Source organism: Hyaena hyaena, unplaced genomic scaffold (assembly GCF_003009895.1).
Source record: "Hyaena hyaena isolate Hyena2069 unplaced genomic scaffold, ASM300989v1 scaffold_401, whole genome shotgun sequence".
NCBI lineage: Eukaryota > Metazoa > Chordata > Mammalia > Carnivora > Hyaenidae > Hyaena > Hyaena hyaena.
The window spans coordinates 254,301-274,182 of NW_024081030.1; the positions used below are offsets into that span (position 1 = coordinate 254,301).

The 19,882-nt window shown below is 45.9% G+C and overlaps 1 protein-coding gene across 1 annotated transcript in view; it reads right to left on the reverse strand.

Moving 5' to 3' along the window:
* Positions 1–1,124: 1,124 nt before the first annotated feature.
* The window catches only part of LOC120244985 (calcitonin), an 84,648-nt gene continuing 65,890 nt past the window's right edge, over positions 1,125–19,882 (reverse strand). Inside the window, exons 2-4 of the mRNA XM_039251825.1 lie at positions 2,882–2,976; positions 2,473–2,616; positions 1,125–1,568 (exon numbers count right to left, since the gene is read on the reverse strand). Coding sequence (XP_039107756.1) covers positions 1,403–1,568; positions 2,473–2,616; positions 2,882–2,967 — 396 coding nt within the window. The 5' untranslated portion in view covers positions 2,968–2,976 and the 3' untranslated portion in view covers positions 1,125–1,402. The remainder of the gene's footprint in view (positions 1,569–2,472; positions 2,617–2,881; positions 2,977–19,882) is intronic.

The window sequence follows — 19,882 nt, forward strand, 5'->3', positions numbered from 1 at the left end:
CTCACTACTGAAAAAGGAAGCGTGTAATTGGAAAGAGGGGATCTAAAGACCTTACCCAGGTCCAGTGGGTTTCATAATGTGGATCATAACCCCCAAATCCCTTCCTCTCGCACTCGACAGTATAAGGGCAGTCACCTTCTTCCTGGAGTCAACTGAGCTGCTCAGGCATGAAGGTCCCTGCGGCGACGGCCAAAGGCTTCAGAGCCCACGTTGGTGGGCACGAAGTTGTTCTTCACCACACCCCCAGATCTGCTCAGCAAGCCTGCCAGCCGATGGGTCACACAGGTGGCAGTGTTGCAGGATCTCTTCTGGGTGCTGATGCTGATTTGCAAGATAGAGAAAGAAGAGAAGGCTTGTGGGTGAGAGGCTAGGGGCAGGAGCCTGCCCCCCTGAGGCCCTCATAAAGAGAATTTCAGCTCTTTGGCACACCACTTAAGAATAAGTGTTTCTCCTAAATGTAATTATCAAAGCTGTTAGGAGAAATGGCCTGGCAGCTTTTGCTAGAAGCCCTGCCCAAAGACTTTCGTGAAAAAAAAAAAACCCAGTGCCAATGTGATGAGCGCCGGCTGTCGTATGGAAGTGTTGAATCACCATACCAGACATGTGAAACTAATATTACACTGTATGTCAACTAAATAAAAACTTTAAAAAAGAAAAAAAGAAAAAAAAAAAAACCCAGTGCATGCTATGAGGCATGTACTGAAACCCGCACTTACTGTCACTTACATACAATCCCTTTAGAACCAGGAAAAGTGGTCACCAAAGGCCCAGCCCTACTGCAAGACATGCAAGGAGCATATTGAAAACATACAGAAGCCACAGGCACCATCAAAACTGCTTTCCACGGGACACGAAAGTTCCCTGATGTCTTACCTGAAAGAGGCTGAGAGAAGAGGCATGCAGCATCCTCCCCAGAGGTGTTTACCTGCTCTTCAGCACACCTGTTCTTGATGGCGGAACTGGTTCACAGAGACCCCTCCCCAAGCCCTGTATCCAGCTACCCTGAAGCTAAAGCTTCTTTTAAGCATCTGGGTACTCTCAAGCCTCTGACAGGGACCAGAGTAATGACCACCACAGTGCAAATCCTTTTAGAAAATAGGTTTATTCATCAATGAGGGAGCATGAAGGATGAAGCAGAAATTGGAGGACTCTACCATGAAATCCTCTGGGATCTCAAGAAGCTTCCCTCACTCTTACCTCTAACCTGGCCTATGAGTCCTGCTCTCTTCCCTTTCGTCCTGAGGTCCCCCATATTTTCTGTCATAAGCAAAGCTACCAATACCAGCTTGAAGAGCAATCAAAGTGGAATCTGCATGCATTTAGTTGATCAGCGGGAGCAGAAGGGAAATCGGGAAGGGGTGGAAGGAGTTTGGTTGGCATCCTGGGGCACCCCAAAGTGGGGTTACCGGCCCCTCTCCAAGCCGCTGGCTATGTCCCTTTTCTTGCCAGGTGTTTCAGCCCCGAAGCCGATGCCAGAGAATGTATGAAAGTTGTTCAGGTCCTTCGAGTATGCGCCCAGCACACAGGTACTCAGATTACTGCACCGCTTAGCTCGGAAGCTGTCCAGGCTGCAGGGAAAAGACATGCTGGACAACACCATGCACCAAGCCTGCCCCTGAGGGCAGTCATGCAGAAGGTTAGACCAGGGAGGGGGCACTCTGACTGGGGGCGGGGGAGGGCGGGCAGGAGGGCAGCTCACACATCCTCCATTAGGAGAACTCAGGAGTTTGCTGAGCCAGGGCAGCGTGGGGAAGGGCAGCGTGGGGAAGGGCTGCGGCAGGGAAGGGGTGCCCTTTTCTAGCCTTCCACGTGCTGCTCAGTCCTTCATGCTCTGCAGAGAGGTCCTTAGGGTAGATGCAGGTGCAGCACAAGCCAGGCAGTGTCAGGACCAGGCCAGGGGCTAGAGCGAGCTCCAAGCTCAGGGGACACAGGGAGATGGGGCTGGGGAAGGGTGTCTGGCCCTGCAACAACATGCATGTCTCCACAGATCCTACACATCTCAAGACCCCAGACCTACCTCAGATACTGCGCTACCTGACCCCACCCTCTGCAAGGCCTTTGGCTTCACCTTGCAAATGTGCAGTGAAGGCTCCTTGTGGGTGTGAAAGAACAACACACACAGGTTAAATTTCTAAAATATCCTGAGATATGCTGAGTCCAACCCCTGGCTTCACACTTACCAGTCCCGTCAGCTGATGCTGGGAGTTCACCTTAGGGCAAGAGCAATTCCCTGAGTAAGTGCTTCTGTACCTCCCCATTTCATTTCCTAACAGCTTTCAGGAATGGATCTTTTTAAAAGTGTCTAACCACAGTCTCTTCAGCTACACCTGGACCTCTGTCTTCCTCGGAGCTTGAGAGTGACTGGGCCGCAGGGCCTGATGAACAACCACAGCCTCCTGGTGCCCTGGCCAGACGTTGTACTTCCTGGGATAGGTCCTTCTGGATATGCCAGGGCAGGGTGGGCAGGCTTACCTGGAGCCCTCTGTCTCCTGCTCCTGCTCCTGCTCCAGTTCATTTGTCTTCCCCTGCACATAGGCCTTGACCAGGGCGGCCAGCAGGAGGCGCCCTTCCTTCTCACTGAGTTCCGTGGGGTCTGGGAGGCTCTCCAAAGCAGACCTTGAGCAGGGAAGCAAACCCAATAGAGGCTCTGAGCCCCTGACTGCCTCCACCCCATGACAAGTAGCAAGGCTTCCCGGTCCCTGTGATCTACCCTGAGGATGTACCCCCTGCCCCCGACTCCCAACCCGCAAGACTGAACCTAGTGTCCACCTGAGGGTCTTAATTCACCAGAAGCCTTGCCACCATGGCCTTCAGAGGCACAGAACTGCCTCAGCCCAGAGGCAGTAGAAGGGGAGTGCTCTGTGGCTTCAGGCTGTCTCACCTGAATGGTGCCGCCTGGAGGCTGCCTGCCTGGCAGAGGACCAGGATGCTGAAAGCCAGAAAGGGGGAGGATTTCCCGAAGCCCATGATGCCTCTCTGTAAAGAGAGAATGATATTACCACTGCACCAAAACCAAGCAAGGCCTGGAGCCTACGGACCTAAGCGACTGCTCTGCCACGCCTATTTTGCCGCCTCAGGCAGGGTATCCCATGCCTCCATTCATTTGCCAGCTGGGCTGCTGTGAATCGCAAAAGATACAGTGTAATGAATGGCTTTGTAGAGCAGAAACAAGGGTCTTAGGGTGTGGTGGAGTACTGTGGAAATCAGGGAGAAGCCACACATGACTGCATGCATGCACACAAACCCACACCTTCTTCCCTATACAGAAACCAAGTGGGGACCCCCCAAATGTCGATTTGTTCTCCCATTGCTCCTGTCTTCTCAGGAACTTAGACATCCAGGACCACCTTCCCCTTTGGCGGCTGGACTTGCTCTAACGCATGGGAGAGGAAAGCAGGAAGGGTACCTTGGAAAGGAGCACTGATCTCTCAGTAACTGGGTTTGGATTTGGGGAAAATTTTTAAGTGCCAGTTACTGGTGCCTCTGGGCCCTGCCCGCCCAGTCCGGCTACGCTGGAGAGCAGTTTAGCAGGGGATGGTGGGCGCCAGCATCCAGAGGTGAACCCCCTGTCCTGCGCTAATGACTTCACAGCCCCAGGTCCCCGCCCGTGCTGCCGGCGCCTCACAGGAAAGCTCAAGGCTGCACCGTCCTGAGAATCCAACATGATCCCTCAGGACACAGACCGCGCAGGGCACTCCCAGACCAAACTCCAGCAGGATCCAGCGCGCCCAGAGGCTCTAACGCAGGGGCCGCAGACCCGCCTACCTGGGCTCCGGAGCTGCCAGCGCCCAGGCGAAGCCCTGGGAATGCTTGCAGTTCCACCTGCGCTAATTAGAAGAAAATGCTCCGAAAGTCCCCATCGCCCTCCTTCCCCCGAGAGGGACACTGAGTTGGGAGCTCGTGCCATAGGTGGGCCGCAGTGCCCCTGAGAGGCAAAAGAAAGGCAGGTAGACGGAGCAAACTAGATGAACTAATCCAGAAGCAAGTTATTAGAGTGAGCGGAGGGGGAAGTTCCTCACCTGGAGACTGGAGTTTCTGGAGAGCGAGAGTGGCCGGTCCACCCCGTTGGACACAACGCCTGCTGCGGGCGTCTTCCCCGCGGAGCTCTCGGCTCTTATTCCAGCGACAGTGGGAGGGGGGTCCCCACGAGTCCGCGCGGCCAATCCAAAGTGGCCAGGACCGACCCAGCTCCAGTGTCGTCATTGCTCGCGCTCCCTGCACTGGTTCTCTAGGGAGGGGAGCCATCCGCTCCGGCTGTCTTTTGCAATGAGGTCATTGCTTGGAGAGCGGGAGGGCAGGGAGGGGTGGAGAGCTTTCCACGACTTCCAGAAAGTGAGAGCCGATGGAGGGGTTTGAAGTCAGCCACAGTGAGGGGCTGGAGCTTCTCACTCACTTTCTTGGTGCCTGAACTCCGGTCTTGAAGCACCCCCTGCCACTCCAGCACGGACCCCATCTGGCCACCTGGACCCCCAGGAGTCCTGGGTTCTAAACGGGATCTTAGCTAAAATAGTCCATTGTGAAGGAGTTGGATGGGGCAGAGGTGGGAGGAGGGAGGGAAGAGGGGCCCTGAAAGATTGATCTCTGGACCATCTCGGGTGCTCCTGAGGTATCCTCTGCACTCCCCCCGACCCCCCAGGCCACCTGAGCCTTGGCACCCTGTGCCACGCAAAGTTGTTTTGCTTCTAGTCTGGGAGCCTCACTCTTCTGAGACCAGTAGGAGTGATGGGAAGGACTGGGGAAGGGGCTAAGCTGGCACTGGCTACACAGTGCTAGGCATTTCCCTCCAACTCCAGAAACCTCGACTGTGGGTTCAGCATCCTCTCCTCTAACCCAGGACCCTCCACCGCGGGAGTTGGTTTACACAGCTGTCCTGTGCTTCTGGCTTCTGTTTGCTAAGCTGCTGGGCTGGCACAGCCTGTGCCCGGGTTTCTACCTGTCTCGCTCCATACCCCTTGCCCCACTTCTCTGAAGCGCGTCATTGCCGAGCAGGCGGGGGTCCTGAGCGGTTCCCGAAAAGGAGAGCCTAGGCTGCAAGCCATAAGGGGACACATCAGACTTTCATACTCGCGCCCCTCTCAGCTACAGGCCGGCTTGTGAGCGCACTCACGCTGCTCTCGGGTTGCACGTCCCGGGCTCACACACTTGGTCCCCAACCACCAACTCTGCCTTTCGCATCCACACACGGACACTCCTGTCAATAGCCGGCACTTGCTGCAACAGACGCGCCTTCTCGAGTTGTTTGCAATCGAGCGCGCGCGCAACAACCCAAACCAACTTCTTGCAGACCTGAAAGCAACCCCGCGACTTTCTGCTTTAGGAAACAGACATGTTTTACCTACACAGGGGTGCACATTGTTGCTCGAGCACGCACATCCGGGCGCATGGACTCAGCCTCTACCTTCTTTCCTGAGGAAAGGCAGTTTCTGGGGGTCGGCGCTGCGGGCGCTCACAGCACCTGGGCGGGGGAGATCCCAAGCTCTTACAGGAAGGGGCGCAGAATGGGCTGGCGGGTAGACGCAGTGGGGAAGAAGTGAAGTATCACCCACCCTCGGGACCTTAGGCTAGCCCTTTCTTGGGATGGGGACTGTGCCCCCCGAAGCGCCCTCTGGCCCCTCCTAACTTCGGGTAGCCTTTAGAGAAGCCTAGCCCGGGGGTGCAGGGCAGAAGGCGGAACCAGAGGCTCGCGGCATCCCACCCGCCGGTGCTTCCCGCTTCTGCAGATCAGAAAGGCGCTCAGAAGCTGCCCTGTGGGTCTGTCGTTTGCTGTTGCAGGACCCTGCCTTCGGAGCGACGACGGGTTGCCCTCTAGCACCTGGGCAATAGAAACTCCAGATAACATCCCAAAGAATCGTGCCCATCAAAGCCAGCGACTCTCGCCGGACCTCCTTGCTACCCCAGCAGGCAGGGTTCACAGTGGCTTCATGATCCAGAGTGGCCCCTAGGCCCCGAACGCAGCGTGGCACCTATAAAGTGGCTCAGGGCCTTAGCGGAGGCGAAGCGGGACTCTTTCCAAAGCCCTGCAATTAAGACAGACTTCTGCGTCCTTCTCTTGCGGATTTTGGCAGGAGTGGAAAGGCACGGCTGGGAGGCACTACCTGACAAACGCCTCTGCCCTCTACACTGCCTCTTGGACCACTGTGGCAGTCTCTGAGATCTGGTAGAGCCTGTGGTCCGCTCTAGCAGTTCGGGGTTTATCATACCCCCACCCCCACGCCTGAGCTCTGGCGACAGAGACATAGCTAGGCCTGCGATGGGGACGAAGATGAAGGGGGAGGGGTCGGAGAGAATATCCGTAAAGCCCCAGACCCTAGAGCCCCAAGCTGCCAAGCCTGGCCGAAGTTAGTGGCACGCTGAGCCTGGGAAGCAGGCGGGGCGGGGCCTCCCCCGAGGAGCACAAATATGAACTTGGGGGAAACTGAATCCTAGGGGTTGAGGGCTGAATTGGGATCCGCTGCGCTGCCACCGAGACGGGTCCCCAGCTGTGTCCTCTGCTGCAAAGGGGCGGTGGATGCCCCACCATCCTGCAAAGAGCTGCTATGCTGGGTACCATAGGCTGGAGTATCTTTAAAAGACTGTGGGATTCCGCTGCCTGCACTTTAACAAGAGTGTGCACCCGACCCAGAGGCAGATCTTAACATCGATATACCTGGATCCCCGCTTTGAATGTCTTCTTGCTAGCTCCAACAGGGCCGGCTATTTTAGCTCCAAGCACCCAGAATTATTTGACATAATCTTCTTCCTCCTGTCTCCGCACAGTATCTGGCGCTTAGTAGGTGTACAGCAAATGCTCAGTGAAGGGGGAGTGAGCGAGAGGATGAATGAATGAAGAGTTCCATGAATTCATTACAGTAAGAGTCAGCAAGAGTCAGCAGTAAAAGTCAGCAGCCAGGTTGAACTAAATAGACCCAATTTAGATCCATTAGATAGCAAAACAGATCGTTGATCCAAAGACGCACCTCTTTATTGAATGGAAGGAATCAGTGTCCTGGAATCTGTTAGGAGAGGAAGTACTGAGGGATTCTCTTCAGATGCTCATCAACTCAAAAAGCATACAAGGCAGTTTTCCTCACCCCATCCTTGTCTTATATCAGTGAGTGAATGGAAGAAAAAGTCAATACAATAACTTGCTTTCTAAATTGAGAAAATTACATTTTGATTTCCCTGGAACTGTTCTGAGCTCCAAGGCATCTCCAATCAAACCAGCTAGCATAAAGATTTATAAAGAATAGTTTCTTGGGAATATCTTGTGCTTTTAAATTTTCTCAAGTATTTTGATGTTCACTTTAACTATCTTATGTAATTTCTTTTAAATTTTGAAACTGCTAGTCTTACAGTTTTAGAGAGAAACAGGTTCCATGTACTAAACTTTTTGAAGTTTATTTTCATTTATTTTAACCTACCCTCTGTTTTCTTTATAATTTCCCAGGAGAAATATTCCTTAGAAAAAAGTTTCATTCATACTGCAAATATTTATTGAGGGCCTACTATGTGCCAGACATTGTTCTAGGTACTAGCAATTCATGGTGGACAAAACAAAAACTCATGCCCTCCTGATGCTTGTATTAAAATGATGTATTTAATAGAAATCCTTGTATATCATCTTGTATATCACATTCTCCCAATGTGATAATATCAGATATGTGTTTGTCAGAAGGATATTCAGGGTTTACATTATTAAACAATGTAATATTATTATTCCCAGCTAAGGCACATAGTGTACTTTGATTATATTTCCTTCTACATTTCTTTCACTTTTAGTCAGTAATTTCATCACTTTCCATTTGTTTAATTTTCTTTATGTTCATCCCAGCTTATTCTTTTTTCCATGATCCCATTTGTTCCTCATTCTCTCACTTTGGTGGAGCACATTCACCATTATATGACAGATAGATTTTCTGGAGATGGAATAGGAGGTTGGAAATCATTTTCGTTCAGATTTTGAAAATATTCTCCATTGGTTTCTATTTCCAGTGTGGAAATTCATTTCTTTCTTTCTTTTATTCTTTTTGACATAGGCATTCGAGTTCTCTCTCCCCTCCCCCCCCAGAAACTTCTCATCAATGTTTTAAAATATCATGATGATGTGCCTTGGTGTAGATCATTTTTATTTATTAGTAGTACTAACAGAACATTCATAATATGAAAATTCATGTCTTTCACATCAAGAAAAGTTTCTTGCTTTATTTCTTTGATAATTTCTTTTCATTTTGTTTGTTTGTTTCTTTTTTGTTGTGGTTGTTCAACATTCTGGAAGTATTTTTTCAAATTTTCATTGTTTTTTAAATTCTCTTGATAATATTTTTAATTTCCAAGAGGTTTTTCATTTTTATTTTGGGACAGTTACTTTTTACACCCTTCTGCTTTTATTTAATGGATACAACATCTTCTCCTAGGTGTCTGAAGCTGCTGAACATAGGTTTTGTTTTTCCCTAGGGGAAATATGCCCTAAGGAATATTTCCCTTAGGAAATTTGTAAAGAAAACAGAGAGAAAGTTCAAACCTGTTTGGTACTTCTCACATTAGAGGGTAACTTACATTTTTAGTTCTCCTTGACTGCTGATTTCTATTTATGAGGAAAGTTCTAAACTGTTAATCAGAATATGGAGATGGTGGGGTTGGCCATCAGTGGGCCTGAATATAGAGTGATTAGATGGAAACAAGCTCCCCATTTTATTGGAGGAGGGGCTAAACTATGAGTAAGTATAAGACTTTTCTCTTGGCTTTTGGTATACCCTAAGAGTCTTCCAATCTCCTGCATGGGTCAGTGGGATGGAGGTTGAGGTAGAGTATAAGCCAATGAGTAGGAAAGGAGGCTGAGTTTTACCATTCATTATGGTAATCATTCTTCTCTGGGACCCGGAAGGGATAGTCATCTCATTGCATAGGATATAGAAAGAAGTCCTGGGTCTAAGTACTCCTTCTAAAGGCTTCCAAGCACTCCAATCTTCAGCCCATCTTGTATCTCCAACAACAGAGGCAACCAACTGATTATAATCCTAAGTTTGTCCTGGGTCCTTTCTTCTTGATGGACTTCCCTACCCTACTAGAGTTTATACTAGAAATATATGCCTTTACAATGCTTTCTCTTCTACTAAGGCAGTTAAGAAGCCTGGTTGAAGAATGGGAAATCCAGACATCTTTGCAGAGCCTTCAAATTAGACTCAATTCATTGGGTACTTGACCTCAGCTGAGTCCCACTCCCCATCACAGGCCACCTGCCTAGAGGCTTTCCCCCCCCCCCCAAACCCCAGAGAAATAGAGATGCCAACATTTAACTCACAGAAGTCCCTTCTAGAGAATATTTTTAGAGTTGCCTGTCCCTGCCAGAGAATGAGCAAAGCATGGTGGCCCGGACCCAAGCTGGTCACTCTGAGAGATGGACAGACTCAGTGAATGACGTCAAGGAATTACTCAGGTTGGGTTCCTCTGATGATTAAAATTCTCTCTTGGCTCAGACTTGCAGGACCAAAATTGACTCTCTCCTTCCTGTCTGAGAGCATTGTTCCACACTACAAAGGAAGTAGAAATACAGGTCCTTAAAACTTTCTCGTAAAGCTAATTAGAGTAAAATCTCCTGCATTCAACACTTTCAGAAAAATGAGAATTTTGGTAAATTCTCAGGTAAATGAAACATACTTTAAATGAAAAATGCACCTATTTAAAAGTCATTTTGGATGGAAACCCTTTTTAATGCGTACATTCTCCTCTTAACCTTCTCTGGATGACTCACAGCCATCGTCAAAAGAACCTCGGTCACAGTGCTGCATCCTGAGGAAGGGCCTGAGTTAGGGAGGCCATTTACCTCCATACCTGCTGACCCCAAATGCTGTGGATTTTAACTCTTGGTCCATCATTTTTAGTTATTCTATATTCATCTTAGCATGTTAGTTATTCATAGCTGCCTATGAGATCTTCTTAGTCACCATCTCAGGATCATGTTTTTGATTTTTGATAGTTTCTTCTAGTCACTATTAATATATCTGCCCCACGACCCAGGCCCCGTCTACCCAAATTTTCACCACCTGAATTTTTACCCAAACTCAACACCATCAAGAAAACAAAAGGGACATACTCAGTAGAACTGGCTGTAGCAAATCAAAAGGAGGATTAAGGGAAAGATCTGAGTATCTCTCGTAGGAGTAATGCTAGAGAGCTCTAATGCATTTCCCTAACTTTTCTGGCCTTCAGTTATGTCCTATACAGAGAATGTTTCCGGGTAAGTGTTTCTATGGTGTTAAAGAAATATAAGATAGGCCATAGGTCCAAAAAGAGGGTCTTGCATAACAGTGCTGTCCAACAGAACTTTCCAAAGTAATGGAAATGTTCCATATCTGTGCCGTCCAATGCAATAGCCACTAGCCACATGTGGCTCTTGAGCACATGAAATGTAGCTAGTATAAACAAAGAGCTGAATTTTTAATTTAACTTAGCTTCAATTAATTTAAATGTAAATAGCCATATTTAGCTAGTACTGGACACCACAGTCTACAGGATCGAGTAGGGGTTAAATGCACAGATTCTACAGCCAGACTGCCTGTTGTTCGAATTCTGGTGCTCACACTTCCCAGCTGTTTGACCACAAAGAAGCCTCTTGAATCTTCTGTGGTCCTCCTTTGTGAAACGGGGATAGTAATATTGCCTATTTCATAGGGCTCCCAGAACTCTGTAGAAAGAATGCCTCGGAATTGTCCCACCCAACAAATGGTAAGTTATCTATCCACCAACTCCAGTCCATCATCAGTTGAAGGGTGCTTCCCAGAGTGCAAACTCCGCAGCACATCTAGCCAGTGCTGCATGGCCAGGCTTTCACAGCCAGGGAAAATTCCCAGGCAGAGTGTCACAGGGGCTTGCAGTGGAAACCTACAGGTGTAAATGGAACAGGTAAACAGTGGCAGGGCACAAAGACAGTCTGCTATAATCATAATAATAGTATAAAGAGTCTGCACTCCTTAATGACCCTCCCTAGAAACAGGCAGGAATAAGTTTCTCATCCATAATATGTTGTGAAAGATTAGCAAAACAGGTTGTTATATGCTGATGTCACCTCCACCCGTCTGATTTTTAAGGTCTTTTCTCCGAGTATCTAGAAAGCCCTTCGGTAGCCCCTGAGTCCTAGGACCAGTTAACTTCAGTGCCCCTTTCATCAGTAGACAAACACACAGAAAAAAGATCAGTGCTCTCTCTTCTCTTGCAGCAATAGATCAAACCCATACAGAAGCCTGCCATTCAAAGGAAAATATAAAGGACATGCTGTTAGAGACTTATTAGTTCTGGGTAAAGGCCAGCAGTGGCAGTGGGGGGAGTGGAGGTTGGGGGGACTCTCAGTCATGATTTATTAGTTTTCATGGATCAATTGGTTGTTTCTTGTTGAATAGACTGTATTTTCTCAAACCTCACATCTTAAAAATTTCCTTGGCCAGGAAATTACTGGAGTTTCTTCTGCTTATTATTAAAGATAATGATATCAGGCTTTTTTTTTTTTTTTTTTTTTTTTTGTAAATAAGTGTTTTCATCTCTCAACCTTGGTGGGTTAAAATTAAATTTTCATACTCATTCCTGAAAGGAAGGAGGGCTATGGGAGATGGTAGAATGACTCTTAGCAAAAATGTTAATTGTTAACATTTGATACTGTATTTGTCAGAGTGCATTGTGTCATATAATAGAATCCTCTAGGCTAATTTAAACAGGTTGGCATTTGTTACAGGGTAGTGAGTAGCTTACAGAATTTTTTAAATGGCCAGGAAATCAGGTCTGGATGCCACACAGCCAGGAATACACAGCCAGGAGAAACCAACCACACCATGGAAATGTTCCAGTAGGAAGTCCATTGCTGTTCACCTATAGCAGTTTTGACTCCAGGTGACTACTCTGTGACTGCCCCCAGAATATCCTGTCCCTCTTACACAGCAATCATCTTAAAATGCTCATGCTTGCCTTCTCAGTGTTCAAGAATGTCCACTTGTTCATGAATGACTGCCAGAACCTACATTTTGTGTGAGACTCTAGCTGTAAGAAGACTTGAGAGGAAATGTTTTTAATTTTCTAATCTCTAAAAGAAGCCTTGCAAGAAGGGGGTTGGGTAGATATTGAGTAAGCCACATTCAGCTTCACTTGGGTGTTTAATAATCCCCTCTAACTCCAACTCCAAAAAGAAATTTTAGGGTTTATTTTTCCTATCGAAACCTATTTGTCCCCTACCTTTACCCAGAATAGTTAGCTTAGTGTATTCAGCTCACAATCTAGGTATAATCCTTAATTCCTCCTTTCCCTTCATCTATGTCCAGTCCATCAGCAAGTCCTATTTAGTCAATTCTCCCCACCCCAAACACATCCCAAATCCACCCATTTCCCTCCATCTCCACTAGAGTCTTAGTCCATTTGAGTTACTATGACAGTATAACACAGACTAGGTAGTTTATAAAACACAGAAATTTATTTTCAGTTTTGAAAGCTGTAAATCCAAGATAAAGGTACTAACATGACCAGAGGAGAGCCCTTTTCTGGGTTGCAGACTTCTCATTGTATCCTCACATGGCAGAAGGGGACAAAAGAGCTCTCTGAGGTCTCTTTTCCATGGGTATTAATCTTATTCATGAGGGCTCATGACTTAACCACCTCCCAAAGGCCCCGTCTTCTAATACCAGCACACTGAGTGTTGGGATTTCAACATTTGAACTCTGGTAGGATGCAACAATTCAGACCATAGCTACTAGGAACCCTTGTCCAAGACACCATCATCTCTTGCCTGTACAATCTGAGGAATCTCTGAACTAGTCTCCTGGATTTGACTGTTGCCTCTGTAACCCCTTCTCCACACAACTCTCACAGTGATCTTTTAAAAACATAGATTGTACTGAGTCATTTCTCTCCTTACAACTCCCCAATATAATTAGGATAAAATGTAGATACTTTTATATAGCTTTTAAAAGCGATGTGATCTACCTTCTATCTGTCTCTCAATATCCTCTGATGGCAGTCTCCCCTCACCCACATACCCACACTGGCTTCCTGAAAAGTCCTAAGCTGACAAACCAAGACCTTTCTCACCCCAGAGCCTTTGCATTTGCTGGTTCCTGTGCCTAGAAAACTCTTTCTTATCTGTCAATCTTACCCTTCTATGACAACACCTCCACCTAATACACACACACACACACACACACACACACACACCACTCTTTTGATGTGCAGCTTCTTATCATTCCTTGGTTTTCAACTTAAAAATTTGGGGTGCATGAGAGGCTCAGTTGGTTAAACATCTGACTTCAGCTCAGGTCATGATCTCACAGTTCAAGCCCCGCATCAGGCTCTATGCTGTCAGCTCAGAGCCTGGAGCCTCCTTCTGATTCTGTGTCTCCCTCTCTCTCTGCCCGTCCCCACCATGCTGTTTCTCTCCCAAAAATAAATGTTAAAAAAAAAAATCAAATGTCATCCAATTAAAAGACCTCCCCTGATCCCCCATCTAAAGAAATCCCTTCAGTCTCTCTGTGATATTAATCTGTTTTACCTCCTTTCAGAACTTACCCTTCTTTGAAATTATCCCTGAAATCTACTTATTTGTATATTAACTTGTCTTCTTTCACTAGAATGTTAGCTCCTTGAGAGCAGCCTTCTTGCATATCTTGTTTACCAGTATCTCTGGTACCTGAAAGTGCTCAGCACAAATTCTGGCCTGATAAACATCTAAAGAATCATGGAAGCACCTGAATGCTGATTCTGCAAAACTTAGCAGTGTGCTAAGGGCTCTACTTAGATCATTTTACATAATGTGTATGTATTAGTCTGTGTTTTCCAGATAAACAGAACCAATAGTAAATATTATAGCCAATTACTATAAGGAATTGGCTCGCATGATTATGGAATCTGAGAAGTCCAAGATCTGTAGTCAGCAAGCTGGACACCCAGGAGAGTAGATAGTATAGTTGCAGTCTAAATCCAAGCTTGAAGGCAAGAAAATACTTGGATCAAAACCACCCAAGCAGAGAGAAAGAATTCTTTCTTTGTTTTTTAAAAAATTTTAATATTTATTTTTGAGAGTGACAGAGAGACAGTGTGAGCAGGGGAGTAGCAGAGAGAGAGGAAGACACAGAATCTGAAGTGGGCTCTAGGCTCTGAGCTGTCAGCACAGAGCCTGATATGGGGCTCAAACTCACAAACTGTGAGATCATGACCTGAGCCAAAGTCAAACGCTTAACCAACTGAGCCACCCAGGCACCCTGAAAGAATTCTTTCTTATTCAGCCTTTATTATATTCAGGTTTCAATGGATTAGATGAAGCCCACCCACACTGGGGAGGGCAATCTGCTTTACTCAGTCAACCAATTCAAATGTTAACCTCATCCAGGAACACCCCCATATACACACCAGGAATAATGTATGACAAACATCTGGGAAGCCTGTGGCCCAGTCAAAATTAGACATATAAAATCAGCAATCACACCTCACAACAACTCTATGAAGTAGATACTGTTATCCTTGCTTTCCATTTGCGAAAACCAAGGGTAGCCCAATGTCACTCACATCTAATAAGCTTAAGAGCAGGATTTAAGCATAGACAGCCTGACTCCAGAGCCCGCACTTTAAATATTTATGTTTATTTCCCTCTTTCATAGCAATTGTAGATATTTATGGAGAAGCAGAATGCTCCAGATAAATGGTTTCCTGAGCTCAACCAATTCAAATAGGGATGGAAAGTAGAGCAAACTCTAGGCAGACCCACCTATCTCCCCAAGTACCCAGACATAATTATTATAGAAGGCTCTTAGGGGATCACATTCACTCTATTATAGACCATCATATTCCTTTGGGCATCTCTTTTTATCTTGTCAGTATATCTGAATACCATGGCAGCACCTTTGAACTTTTCAGAGAGAGAGCCTCTAGTCCCAAGACCAGAGACTCTGCTCTCCTTAGTTGACTACCTCTCCGCTGTGAATGGATTGTGTGGGTCAGAGATGATGTTCATTTTCCAGAATGGAATCAATAAATGAGCTGTCAGGTACAGGAGTCAGAATTTACCAAAAATCTTGACCCAAGGACAACAAATGTGATATTCCAATTGAAACTAGGTTCTAATCCTGAGAAAGTAAAAATGCTATGCAAATTTCTGTTCAGAGATGGACACTGTTTAGAACAGTGCCTGGCACACAGTAGTCAGTAACTATATATTTGTTAAAATGAAAAATAGTGATGTAACAATTTTTTTTATTGTTTGTTAATTTGTTTTGTTTATTCATGATCACCAGTGCCTTGTTGGATCATTGATGTGTTTGTGATCTGAACTTAGGAAAAACTGCATTGTTTTGTACAATAGAGGGATAAAAAAAAAAAAAAAAGTTGACGTTCCCTTCGGGCAGCCTGGAAGGAATACGTGAAAGTAAGAAACAACTCAAGCCTCAGTACTCACAGGGGTCAAGAGCTAGTGAGAAAGATTTCTTGATAGTTAGGGGATGAAATGAAGGACAAAACAGGGGACCAAAAAAAGGGAAAAGAACAAAAATCCCTCATATGAAAATTTACTTTGCTTATTTGGCAAGCTATGATGTGACTTCTCCCTTTACCCCTATATCTTTAGTACAATTGATTATAATTTTTTTCTGCTTGGTTGAACTGAATATTTTTGAGAAAATCCAGGAAGAGTGTGAGCTTTATCCCAGACTCCACATGAGGAAGAATCAAAGAGAGCACACACAAAAACTTAAGCCTAGAGATGATGAGGCATGAAATCAGGGTTTGAGCTGACTCTATCATATAAAGCAGCTGGAATAGGTTGGTAGAGCTCACCTCACATCTGGGGCTACACCAGCATCAGGGAAGCCTTCAATGAAGAGATTTCTCAAGGTTATTGCCTTCCATTCGGTAGGAACAGGAGTCATCCCCCATCCTTCTCTCCTGTGAGATCCCACTGGGAGTTGTTCACTGGAAAATCTTCATGACATTGTATCAACCCCCTTGGACTCACCATGCCGTGGGGTGACGTATAGAAATCTGAGCACGGCAGTGACTTACAAGTACCTTATTGCAAAAGAAATCCAGTAGAAGGCAAAGCTCTCGCCTTCCCTTCCCTATTAAGAGCTTCAATGTTCTTGGGGCGCCTGGGTGGCTTAGTCGGTTAAGCGTCCCACTTTCGCTTAGGTCATGATCTCGCGGTTCATGGGTTCGAGCCCCGCGTCGGGCTCTGTGCTGACTGCCTGGAGCCTGTTTCGGTCTGTGACTCCCTCTCTCCCTGACCCTCTCCTGCTCACGCTGTCTCTCTCTCTCTCCAAGAAACAAAAAAAAAAAAAAAAGAAATGGCCTCTCCTTGTCCCTTCTAATTAAGACAGTTATTCTTTTCTTTTCATTGTTTATTTTTGAGAGAGAGAGAGAGAGAGCGTGAGCTGAGAAAGGGCAGAGAGAGAGGGAGACACAGAATCTGAAGCAGGCTCCAGGCTCTGAGCTGTCAGCNGTCTGTGACTCCCTCTCTCTCTGACCCTCCCCTGCTCACGCTGTCTCTCTCTCTCTCCTGGAAATAAATAAAACACATTAAAAAATTAAAAAAAAAAAAGAGCTTCAATGTTCTCATGTGTCATTTGGTAATTGAGATTGTCAATTAGTTGCCTCTTTTCTGGCCCTCATTTTCTTCCTCTCTTTCAGCTCACCTCAACCTTCAGCCCACACAATGGAAGTCAACAAAGTGAGGTAACAGCTTTCTATGTGAGTCACTCTGGGTGACACTGTGTTCAAAGAGCACTGTGGGGAGAGTAGACAGAGTCCTCCAGGCAAGTGTTTCAGCCGTCCAAGAACTGGCATGCAGCCCAAGAAACACTCTCACCTGATGACGAACTAGTAGGATGAGTCCTGGAGGAAATAGTTCCCAACAGCCAGAGAGACTCTTGGCTCATGCACAGCAATGCTCTTCACGATTAAAAATGTTGTCATCATTCACGCTGAAATGTAAAATCCTTTTACGCCGTGCTCAGATTTCTATAGGCTTCCATCTACTCTGCATATTAAAGATAGGACCCTTCCATGAAAAGGTGACATTGCTAAGTTACTATTCTGCCTGAACAGTCCTAAATAATGGACAGAAAATGCTTTGAGGCCCTCAAAGGGCAAATGCAAGGAGGGAGATTTCTATGAGCTATCTCTTTGCTGAGCACTCAGAGGAAAATTATAAGTGGTTGGAAGAAGGCTTTGTTTTCTAAAAGACTTTTAGTTATTCCTAAGAAATCCCTCTGCTTATTCCCGGAGAGAGGTCATCTCTTAGATGCTGTCAGTCAGACAGAGATCAGCAGCAAAGAGAGGTGCTCAGAGAGATTTCCAACTAATGCGGCCAGAGGAAAACTGCCAAAGAAGCAGGGCTCCTTAGGATAAGTAAATTGAAGGATATTTGGGGGATAAAAATAAATCCTTTTTGAAAATGAAAGACAGAAGGATGCTGTATATACAAATTGCCCTGAACATCAAATTCTGAACAACATCGCCATGGCTGGCCATGCAGAGCAATGACGCAAATAAAGATCTTCTCAGATATGGTTGCTAGACCTTTCCTCCAAAGGTATGTATCCTGTTTCCATCTCATTCTCACAGGACTTGCAATACAGTGCTCTTAAAGATTTCACTTTGGTCATAATCTCAGTGGATACAGGTTGGGAACTTTGGGGTAGGGACTTCTATAGAGAGACTGGGGAAATACAACCTAAATACAGAGAGGTAGGTCGTCTCGCCTATTCAGAGAGAACGCCGTGCCAGATTCTTATTTCCAGAAGTAATCAGCACTATCAGATCTCATTGGTGAAACAAGTGATAAGGAATCTACAAGGGTAGGAGGGACCACTCAAGAGTCTGAAGTTTTTCAAGTCACAGAATATGGATCACACCTCAACACCAAACCAGAAAATGGGTGAAACTGGAGCCAACCTCCCCCATCGCCACCCTGTGAAAGTGAAGCTGAAAATTAGAGTATCAGAGTTGTATCTTCATGATGGAGTAGACAGCTAGCCAGCTAATCAGTGAGGATCAACAAAGAAGTTCAGTACTGTGTAGGGTCATAAGAGAAGTAAGGAGAGTACTAATTGGCTGCTAGAGGATCCTGAAACACTGGCTCCTAGACATAACAGTAAATAAAATTAAATAAATAAATAAATAAATAAATAAGGCACTTGGGTGGCTCAGTTGGTCAAGTGAGCCCCGCTCACACTTTGTCTCTCTCGCTCTCAAAATTAAACAAAAATATTTAATAAACAAATGACCAAATACATAAAGGTGGTCTGGAAGCACCTGGTCTGCACAGTCAGTTAAGCATCCAACTTCAGCACAGGTCATGATCTCACAGTTCATGGGTTCAAGCCCTGCATCAGGCTCTGTGCTGATAGCTCAGAGCCTGGAGCCTGCTTCAGATTCTGTGTGTGTGTCTCTCTCTCTGCCCCTCCCTTGCTCATGCTCTGTCTCTCTCTGTCTCTCAAAAAGACATTTTAAATAAATGTTAAAAAAACTTTTTAAAATAAAAATAGAAAATAAAGGTGGTCTGAGGGAGAGGATCTACAAGGATCCAAATAGGAGGTGAGCAGCTGACAAGTAGTCTGAGGATCATGACAACTTCAGGCCCTCTAAGGTGGTAGGACAGACACTATTAGGATCTATTCTACCACAGTGAGACTATTCTACCGGAGAGGGTTCATAATTAAAATAGGCAAACAGGGGGGCGCCTGGGTGGCTCAGTCAGTTAAGCGTCCAACTTTGGCTCAGGTCATGATCTCGTGGCTTGTGAGTTCGAGCCCCACGTCAGGCTCTGTGCTGACAGCTCAGAGTCTGGAGCCTCCTTTGGATTCTGTGTCTCCCTCTCTCTGTCCCTCCCATGCTCATGCTCTGTCTCTCTCTGTCTCTCAATAATAAAAATGATAAAAAGTTTTAAATTGGGCAAACAGGAAATATAAGACAGAGGCTGACAATGGTTTTGTTGTAATTCTTAAAGAACTCAAGAACAAACCTCCAAAGACCCAAAATCTCCTGGTTGAGTTCTAGAGCACTAAACAAGCAGTAGGGAGTTCCTATGCATTTTATAAGTCTTGCCTACCCTTCCCTGTTACACCCCCAATCTCTACTATTCTGTCTACCAATTAGGTACCTGAGTCCCCAGGCTCAGCAAAGTAATGTGTATGTTCAGTACAAAAGTGGTTCAGCAGCAAAGCTCAAAAACAAACTGACTTCATTATTTCCCAGGGCACATAGTTCCTTTAAAGTAGGGCCACTTATAAAAGCAATAATAACAGCAATGGAAGACAATATTTACTTCATAACTTCCTACAACTAAGCTAAGGGCTAGTATTTGTTACCTATTATGTAAATCTTTTTTAAAAAATATTTATTTATTTTGAGAGAGAGAGAGAGAGAGAGAGAGAGAGAGAGAGAGAGACAGAAACAGAGCATGAGCAGGTAAGGGGCAGAGAGAGAGGGATGTGAAACATTTTACAGTTCACAGAAACTTAAGTCAATCTGAAGCAGGCTCCAAATTCCGTACTGAAAGCTCAGAGCCTGACATGGGGCTCAAACTCACGAACTGTGAGATCATAACCAAGTGAAGTCAGGCATTTAACCGACAGAGCCACCCAGGTGGCCCTGTAAATCTTTATGACAACCCAATGAGATATGTCCCATTACTGGTCCCATTTTACAGATGAGAAAAAACAGAGGCTCAGAAAAATTATGCAACTTTCCCAAAGTCACATGGCCAGTAGCTGCATGTGACATATAAAGAAAACTGGCTCATTCAATACTCCAACTTATTTCTGGTATAACACCCAGTATTATAGAGGCTGGAAAACTAGAAACTACATTACCAAGATCCCCTTGAAACTGGGCTCCATGTGCAGACTAGGTTCTCACAAGTAACACCTGGAGGCAGAAG